This window comes from Notothenia rossii (assembly GCF_949606895.1).
Source record: "Notothenia rossii genome assembly, chromosome: 7".
Taxonomy (NCBI): Eukaryota; Metazoa; Chordata; class Actinopteri; order Perciformes; family Nototheniidae; genus Notothenia; species Notothenia rossii.
Window position 1 is genome coordinate 17,227,348 of NC_136905.1, and position 9,506 is coordinate 17,236,853.

Genomic DNA, 9,506 nt, shown 5'->3' on the forward strand with positions numbered 1-9,506 from the left:
GACAAAGAAGTGTTTTGACTTCATTTCCCAGAAATCAGTTCGAAAGCTGTTACGTATTTAGTCTGCGTCAAACGATTTAGCCACCATGTATACCACGGGCTGAAAGAACATCGTATTAAGAGTCGTTTTTACCTTAATACTTACACCTTAAATAGGTGATAAGGCGTATTGTTTTTTTTTTTCACAAGGCAACCGTCTTTTGATATCTAAAGGTAAGTTGGTGTTACTTATAAAGCGTTTAAGGAAATCAACGGCTGCGTCTAGCCAACGTTTGCTAATGCTAGCTAGCACACACTCATTCAGTATTAACGATACTAACACTGCATTTAGCCACAGTGTTAAACATACTCGGGTCTTAGAGCTACAGTATCAGTTTTCGTCCTCTCTATAATTCAGCTTGCGTTTATTTTGTATTTGTAGTGTTGTTTAAGAGTCCCAACAGGGCCGCAATACCATGAAATGAGTTGTGTGTTACTACTTTAAAAACAACCCCCAGTTGTGTACACATGTTTCGGTCACAAGAAATACATTTGTAAGATGTTATCTAAGGCTATCAATTATTCACATTAGTATTTTCCTGTGCATTATGTGGCTTATATGTTACAAGATGTCAACAATTTCCACAAATAGCGAGAGCACAGCGCGAGGGCTTACATTGTTTGTAGTTCTTTTGTGTAGCGTCCAAATTACAATAAAGTAAAAACAATCCGGTCTTTGCAGTTGTGAGGCAACTCTGAGTCAAACGTTAATTCCGAATACCTCTGGGTTTTGACCCCTTAAAAATAAGCACTTGGGCGGGCTTGATAGTGAAAATGATTTTCATACATTTCTATTACGGTATAAAAAAAATAACACTTAGGGGACTGAAAGAGCACGATCTAGTATTTGACAAGAAAATAAATCAGATATTGAAAATGTCATGTCATGTCTGCAAAGTGTTGGATGCATCATGTCCTGCAAAGTCTATAGTCTTTAATGACCTTTGTGACGTCCTAGCCATCTTGTGATTCTTTTTTAATTTGATTCTTTTTTCTCCAATTTTTTTCTAACATTTGCTTTGCAATATAATTTGCTTTTCATTTCTTCTGCTATAACAGTAAGATAAGACAATTAAATCACTTTAAAACAGAACGGGTGGCATTTGAGTGTTTTGTCGTTGCTATCTTCACACATGCCAGATGCTATACGGTGTTGTAGATATTATTATAACTTAAACGATGGAGCAACGAGTAACACAAAACAATGGTTGATTTTTACTGACTTCAAAAAGACTGATAGTTCTGTAAGCTCATATTTTCCTCTAACTTTCTGCCGCCGGTTGCAGATGTCTCTGGCGGACGAGCTCCTGGCCGATTTGGAGGAGGCCGGCGATGAGGGGGAGGAGGGGTTGTATCCCGAGGAAGAGGAACGGGATAGTGATGGAGAGGCAATGCAGGGAAGGGCAGAGGGAGCGTTGGAAGACATCCCAGAGGAGATGGAGGTCGACTACAGTAAAGCGGAGAGTGTTGGCTCCATCGCCAAGCTGCGCAATAGCAAGCAGGTGAGTTGTGTCACATGGGAGCTTTGTGCATATATTATGAGTAATGCGTCCGTTCTGACCTTTATTTCTGTCTACAGTTTTCAGAGATCATGGAGAAAATTTCATTTTATAGTGGAAAGCAGCGCAAGAACTCAGAGAGTGAGTGTGACCAATGTGCATGAGACAATACGGTTGACAAAGTTTCTTGCAGAATGAAAGTCCTAATGTTAACCAAGAATCTAAAGAAAGTTGGTCATTTTTGTTTCTCTTTCAGTCTCTGGTCTAGTGGAGTCCGACCCAGAGTACAGACTGATCGTTGCAGCCAATAATCTCACAGTGGAGATCGACAACGAGCTCAGTGAGTTGGCTGTTCCTGCTTAATAAAAAGAAAACTCCCTTAAAATGTAAAGGGTTGTTTGTGTATCTGCTCTGAATAACAAACCTTTGTTCTGGGTTTCAGATATCATTCACAAGTTCACTCGGGACAAATACTCCAAGAGGTTTCCAGAGCTCGAGTCTCTCGTGCCAGATTCTCTAGATTACGTCCGCACAGTCAAGGTGAGATGAGATGTTTAGTAAAGCCACATTTGACCCCTGAAAGCAGTCATGTTGATTACATTAATTTATTAACCTTATGGGTTATAATGATTATTTCAACATAAACCAAATCTTAACTCGGATATTTTTTGTACTTTTAACCTGTTTTAAGCATTTTGTCCTAAAGCTTGATAAGTACCATGCAAATAAAATATTATGATTTCTGTTACTTGCTCAGGAATTGGGAAATAATCTGGAGAAGTGCAAGACCAATGAAACTCTGCAGACAATCCTCACCAACGCCACTATCATGGTGGTCAGTGTCACAGCCTCGACCACACAGGGGTGAGTCGGCACACATCTGGTTCATCAAAAATAATGGCGCCCCGCCACAGAACATCTGAGGGTCACAGTCTCCGTACAATGCTTATTGACATGTTTACATGTGTTTTTAGAATACTCCTTAGTGACGATGAACTGCAGCAACTGGAGGAATCTTGTGACATGTCTCTGGAGCTGAGCCAGTCCAAACTCAGGATCTATGAATATGTGGAGTCCAAAATGTCATTCATCGCCCCAAATCTGTCCGTCATTGTCGGAGCGTCAACAGCTGCCAAGATCATGGGTGAGAGATGCAGAAAGATTCATTTTAGATTCAAATAATTTAGTTTAATAAATAGTATAACATATTATTCTGCGGTCCATGTTATCTGGGGGACGTGTGGCGCAGTGGGTTAGTGTGTTTGTGTTCGGATCAGGGGAGTACAGGTTCAAACCCCACTGCAGTCAGCATGTCGTTGTGTCCCTGGGCAAGACACTTCACCCCAAATTGCTCCTGTGGGGATTGTCCACAGTATTGAGTATGTAAGTCGCTTTGGATAAAAGTGTCTAACATGTAATGTAATCTATCCAACAAATAACATTTAGGGATTTCTCTTGGCTGCAGGTATTGGAGGCGGCCTCGCTAACCTCTCCAAGATGCCCGCCTGTAACCTGATGCTGCTGGGCGCTCAGAGGAGGACGCTGTCTGGCTTCAGCAGCACCTCCCTGCTGCCACACACCGGCTACATCTACCACTGTGACGTGGTGCAGTCACTGCCACCAGTCAGTACATATAGCAACATTAATGTATTGCATTCAAACTGAGCAAGTGGGACCTTGTTGTTAACACCCGTCTTCTATTTGTGTCTTCAGGACCTCAGGAGGAAGGCCGCTCGCCTGGTGTCTGCTAAATGCACCCTGGCTTCCCGAGTGGACAGCTTCCACGAGAGTTCAGACGGCAAGGTGACTGTCAGACTCGACCACATGCACAATAATACTGAAATAAGGATGTGTAAACCTTATCGTACACTGTTGTGGTTTTTTATAAGAAAATAAATCTGACTCGTTTTCCGTCTTTTCTTTTTGCAGGTTGGCTACGATCTCAAAGAAGAAATAGAGAGGAAGTTTGATAAATGGCAGGAGCCTCCGCCAGTGAAGATGGTCAAACCGCTGCCAGCCCCGCTGGACGGACAGAGGAAGAAGAGAGGAGGAAGGAGGTACACATCCTGTCAGCTGCTCTGTGAACCGGCTGCAGATTTAGAGACGAGTGGAGTGCGATATGTAGATATGCAGCTTGACGTCAAAATGCATTCATTTATGCCGCCTTTCATTTAAAGTGAAAGCCACCAACAGGGAAGCAAAACTGAAAGCAGGAAAGCTTATGTAACCTGCTCTGCCAAGTTTAGATAGCAGCGTCCCCTCGACATGTGTAAATATAGCACACCAACTCTCCACTGTTGTCTCTTCTCCTGAAGGTATCGAAAGATGAAGGAGCGTCTCGGACTGACTGAGATCAGGAAGCATGCAAACAGGATGACCTTTGCAGAGGTTTGTAGATCATGCAGCCTTTCTCTTATTACTCTTGTTTAGCCTTTGTGCCCTATGCATTGTCAGTGTGGTTAATTTAAGGAAATGATAGGATCAGTAGTAATGGTGTTGTCCAAGTGTGACCCGTTGAAGTTATTTGGCTCTTCTCAAGGGATGCACCTAACCTCACGTTGAATAGTCTTCTCTGCAAGCATCTAAATAAAAACACAGATTCAAAACTTGAGTTTCTGAGAGGAGGAAGGCTAAAAGCAGATATCCTTGCTTCTTCTTTCATCAGTTTATAAACACAAAATCAGAAACCAAAGAGAAACATGGCAAACCTCAGTAACAATACGAGCCGTCATGTTTTCAGATTGTTGTCCTCGCCAAAATGCTAGCTTTTGCTTCTAAATAAAAGTGTCTGAAGACGAGCAGTCTTGAATTAAATTAATTTTCGGAGGAATTGCGTTTTGTAACTTGATTTAAATATTTATGTTAATTCCAAAAACGCCAACGTTTGCATAAAGGGCTTGGAAAAAAAACTAAATTCCTACACTTGAATAAGGCTTTTCATGACAAACTAAGCTGCTATGACTACTGACGACATTCATATACTATATCTTTCTTTATGACCTTTTCATAACCTACTAGCATACCTTTTCATAACTTGTGACTTTTTGGAATTATACAATAACTTTCTTAAAGGTGGGGTATGTAATTCACTTCAGAAACACTTTTTGTTATATTCCATGGAATGCTCTTAACATCCCGATAGCAATAAATATCTTAAGTGCTTTGACAATAAATCCATAAAAAAATCATCTGTGGAAGCCGTAGTACTGTAAAAAGCACGACCAATCATCTGAGCCGGCTCGGCTAAAATAACTGGATGGCCTACCTGCCTGTCAGCCTTCCATCTGTGCACAAACTTATCTCGTGCCCTCATTGGTCATGTTCGTGTGTGTTGGAGGAGGGGCTCTGTAAGGAAGTCTGAAGGAAGGGGCAGATTCTTTTCGGCTGCGTGCTTTCAAATTCTAGCGCACTCGAGCTGGTTTCTCCATTCTTACCTACCCTACCTTTTTTTTTTAAAGTTGTTATTTTTTTACATCATACTACACTATGACATTTTTATGTTTATACAAAAAAAAAAACTTTACTATGACATTTTAACTCTTTTCATAACATGCTATACTATGAGCTATTTATCTTTTAGTTTTCTCCCTCAACATTTGATTGACATTACCATGACTGTTTATGAAGAAGCATAAACAAACTAAGCTTTTGAGCTTGATATTTGATGTTTTGCAGATTGAGGATGATGCCTACCAAGAGGACCTGGGCTTCAGTCTGGGTCAGTTGGGGAAGAGCGGCAGCGGGCGAGTCCGGCAGGCTCAGGTCAACGAGGCCACCAAGGCCAGGATCTCCAAATCCCTCCAGGTAAACTCATCCATGGTTCACTTTCACTCCTACAATGACAAGCTGCTTTTTTCCTGTCTTTTTAAGTCTGCATATTCTTTTGTTGCACACTACAGAGGACGTTGCAGAAGCAGAGCATGACGTACGGAGGAAAGTCCACCGTCAGAGACCGCTCCTCAGGGATCAGCTCCAGTGTGGCGTTCACTCCTCTCCAGGTAAAGAGTTCAACACTTCTTTGATTGAACAGCGTCCTGATTTAATTCACTTGACTAACGCTGAGCTCTTCTCTGCAGGGGCTGGAGATCGTGAACCCAGGGGCTGCGGAGAAGAAGGTGGCTGAAGCAAACCAGAAGTACTTCTCTAACATGGCGGAGTTCCTCAAAGTCAAGAAGGAATCAAAGATGTGAATACACACACACACACACACACACACCATCATCATCCTGCACACGGACAGTTGCGCTCAACACTGTAAAGCGATATTTTCAACATGGTTTGACATTGTGCTTCGTCCTGTATTTCGTTAGAACCTTTTCCATTTTAATAAAAACATAAAAATGTAACAAAGTGTCCTGTCCGCCTTTTTAGAGAAGGAAAGAATATGCTTTTGCTAAATCCCACGAGTAAATGCATACTTTAAAGGATAAACCATTAGCTCGACGTTGCTCTTGATACTTGCGTAGCACATTTGCTAAATCTATGCCAAGTGCATTTCAAATCAGTGTAACATAATTAGATCTATAGGACTGACAGGACTTAACACCACACACTGACTTGTCATTTCTTAAAAGTATTTATTGAAATTTTACAATCCTGTTTATAACCCGGTTTTATGACATCTCCCATGCAGAACTGTGATGAGGAAAAAATGTAAATAAGTCTTGAAATTCACATTTTTAGCAATTTCTTAACCCACCATCCCTTCCTGAAAACCTTAAAAGCCCCAAAAATAGAATCTATAAAAGGCAAATCTCTCATAACTTCGCTCTTTTTTTCAATCCATCCCCCCTCTACCCCTCCCTCCCCAAAAAGCCTGAAACTCATCACACTAGCGGTGCCTTTAACTGCAGCACAGATCTTGAGTTTTCATGGTTGCTTAACTGGAAAAATCTGATTCAGTTTAACACTCCCTGTTCAAACTGCCAAGAAAAGTGAGATCTGTCCCAGCAGATGACATCTACTTGTCCTGCAGTGTAGAACGTGAGACACTTACGTTGAATCTACCATCAGATTTAGGATGTCTGTGTTGCTCTACATGTAAACAGCTTGAGTGCACATTCACTTAATAACAGGTATTAAATTAACAAAGTGAATTTAAGGATGACGAACAGAATGAAACTGAACTAAAGGTGGGAAGTTGACTCAAACCAAACTCAGATGTATTTTCTAACTCTGTATTTTGAGAGTGATTAATAGGTGATCGGGAGACTGTACATTCACTACAGTTAGCATGGCCTTTTGTACAAATCAAACATCACGTAGATAAATGTCTCAAACCCTAGTTTAAGATTTATTTTACAAGTTTATTTGTTTGTCACAAACATGAAAGCGCCATAATAATGCATTTTCTTTGACAGGTTAACTTAAAAACATTTTATTTGTAAAGAGAGGGAGTCAGAGACCAGTTCAATTGCATAGCAATTTAATCCATGTCCAATAAGGACTCTTTCCCTGTCACAGGGAGAGGCCCTGTGGTCACTCTCAATCAGCGTTTAAATCGACCAAGACAATATCAATAAAAACTATTGATAACCGCTCACTATCTCTAATAGGGACCATATTCAACAGGCATCGTAGGGTCTTAAAGAAGCCAGTCCTACACACCATGACTAAATGTCCACTGTGCCTCCCCATTTAAACCACCAAATTACAGTAAATACAATATGGGCAGTTTGTTTTGTGTCAAGTCAAAGGCTTCCAAGCTCATGTGGGGTAGGTGGTACAGAGAATGTTGTTGAAACGGAAAAATAAAACATGAGAAACATGCATGGGGTAGGCTTTCCTAATGCCACATACTGAGTGTGCACACAGACGGGCCCAAACGCAGATCTCCAGTGAGAGCCCCCCTTCTCTTGCAGCGCGATGCATTTGATCAGACCCACAGGGCATTTTTGTCAAAAGCAAAGCGCTACAGAAGGAGTGAGGGCTCCATGTAGAGATGCAGCCTATACAGACGCCAGTCTCCATGTTGGGAGAGGGTTTCTACTACACATCACAATCTCTATCCACAGTTTGAAGTTCAGTCTCGGAATGTCAACAGCAGCACGTTTTGTCTCTCTGTCCTTTCGTGTCCCATTGTCCGTCACTGCAGGTCTCTGTCTTCCAGGTACCTGTACTCGAAGGTGAATCCCTCCTTCTTCCTCTGGCCCCATTTCTCATAGTCAAAGTAAATGTAAGTGCCCTGGAGGAACAGCAGAGAAGAAAGAGCAATCATTCAAAAACTGACCACAAAATGACAGTTCATTATTTCAGGAGGAAATGTGAACACAAAGATCCTATTTGTGCAAAGCATGGTTTTATTCAATTGTAGGCGATGCAACAAACATTTGACCAAATATCCTATTGATCTGCGATTGATGTCAATAGGCCTCTGCCAAAATGATCTGTCCATTCTTATTTATAATGATTTCTCAAACTCTTAAGTCTGTAATCAGCTGACCACTTTTCTGAAGTAGAAGACTGATCCTGTGGAAACCCTTAAACTGTGTTGTACATTGGATTTCCACTTCTTTTTTTAAACAAGAGAAAAAAAAGACCTTTCTCAAATACATCTAGATTTCTATGTTTTCAGATTTTCCAACCTGACAAGATTAGTTTAAAGAGTAGAGGAACAACACTGATGTGCTGTTTCTCAAGTTCCCTGCTGGTAGCTGCATTTGTTATTGATCCTGGTCAGGACGCATGTGTTATAAAATATGTATTTGTTCCTTGATAGCACTATAAAAGATTACATGTGTTCTTATTTGATACAAACCTTGTCTATTCCTGCAGAACCCAATTTAAAAAAGGTTTCAAAAGAAACGTGTGAACTTTGATGATTCTGCACCTGTTCAAACTCATCAGTGATAGTCTTGGGCTCCTCGTGCCTCTGGAACCACATCATGTACTTTGTGTGAAACCTCCATGACTGTTTCTTCAGAGCCTTGGCAGACAGATACTGAGCCTTGGTGCCCTGAGAGAGGGGGGGGTCAAACACAACATCAAGCTTGCATCAAGACTTTAATAAGGAACAGGAAGGTTGTCGGGGAGCAAAGTGTTTTACCTCCAGGTAGTAGAAGATGAAAAAGAGAGTTTCTGTGGACAGTCTCTGGTAAAAACTCAATGGAGTCCGAGTGGTGCGGGGGTATCTGATGGTGGAAGGGTAGTGTGGGACACGGATTCCTCATCAGGTATTGCCTTTAGGACAGAAGCACAGATATCAAAGTCAACTGTATTGTCAATCTTCCGTGTACAAACAGAGATCGAAATACCGTTCCCCACAATCCCAAATATAAAAACAAATGTAGATATATATATATATATATATATATATACAGTCAAAGACACATTTTACATGAATCCCTACAAAATAACGGTCACTTAAATATTTTGAGAACGTGCATTAGTGCAAGGTTAGTAAGAAACGAATGATAAGGCTCCAAACAAATACTTCAGGAGCTACACTTCAATAAAAAACAACCAAATCCATCCAAAACATTTACTGTGTCATTAAATTAATTTTTTTATAGTATAGATGTCCTAAAAAAGACAGAGTAAAGTAACTTATAAAATGTCATTTAGTAGGTGATAAAAGCTCAGTTCAAATGTATGGGATACAACATAGTTTTAAATCATAGTTAAAGTGGACTTATCATGCTATTTTTAGGAAATAGCATAGGTCTCAGATATATAAAAAACATGTCTATGAAGTGTTTTGCTCAAAATACCAAACAGATCACCCATTCTAGCCATGCCTCATATCCCTCTATTTCACTTCCTGTTTCAAAAGTGCTGATTTTGGCTATAAGGCTATAAAAAAGAAAAAAGGAGGGGGCTGAGCTCATATTGTCATACTGATATTCTGTACAAACTGTGAAGTCCACTGAGACAAATGCAACATTTGTGATATTGGGCTATATAAATAAACATTGATTGATTGATGCGGGACCCGGCAGCTACTGTCTAAACTAATTACTGCGGTGATGAA

General features: G+C 40.6%; 2 protein-coding genes across 2 annotated transcripts; one reads left to right on the forward strand and one right to left on the reverse strand.

Annotated features, from left to right (window-relative positions):
- The first annotated feature begins 59 nt into the window (after positions 1-59).
- prpf31 (PRP31 pre-mRNA processing factor 31 homolog (yeast)) lies at positions 60-5,887 on the forward strand. Its single transcript, XM_079693437.1, has 14 exons — positions 60-212; positions 1,325-1,540; positions 1,618-1,678; positions 1,794-1,877; positions 1,980-2,077; positions 2,295-2,401; positions 2,512-2,681; positions 3,003-3,160; positions 3,251-3,340; positions 3,467-3,594; positions 3,853-3,925; positions 5,213-5,341; positions 5,437-5,535; positions 5,614-5,887. Exons 2-14 carry the CDS (start codon positions 1,325-1,327, stop codon positions 5,725-5,727), a joined length of 1,527 nt encoding a protein of 508 aa, XP_079549563.1. The 5' UTR covers positions 60-212; the 3' UTR covers positions 5,728-5,887.
- A 1,011-nt stretch (positions 5,888-6,898) lies between these two features.
- LOC307046340 (CCR4-NOT transcription complex subunit 3-like) lies at positions 6,899-9,141 on the reverse strand (the record flags this gene model as incomplete). Its single annotated transcript, XM_079692738.1, is given in 5 exon segments — positions 6,899-7,721; positions 8,367-8,492; positions 8,583-8,636; positions 8,638-8,716; positions 9,137-9,141. Coding segments are annotated over 5 exon segments (363 nt in total). The 3' UTR covers positions 6,899-7,622.
- Between the last annotated feature and the right edge of the window lie 365 nt (positions 9,142-9,506).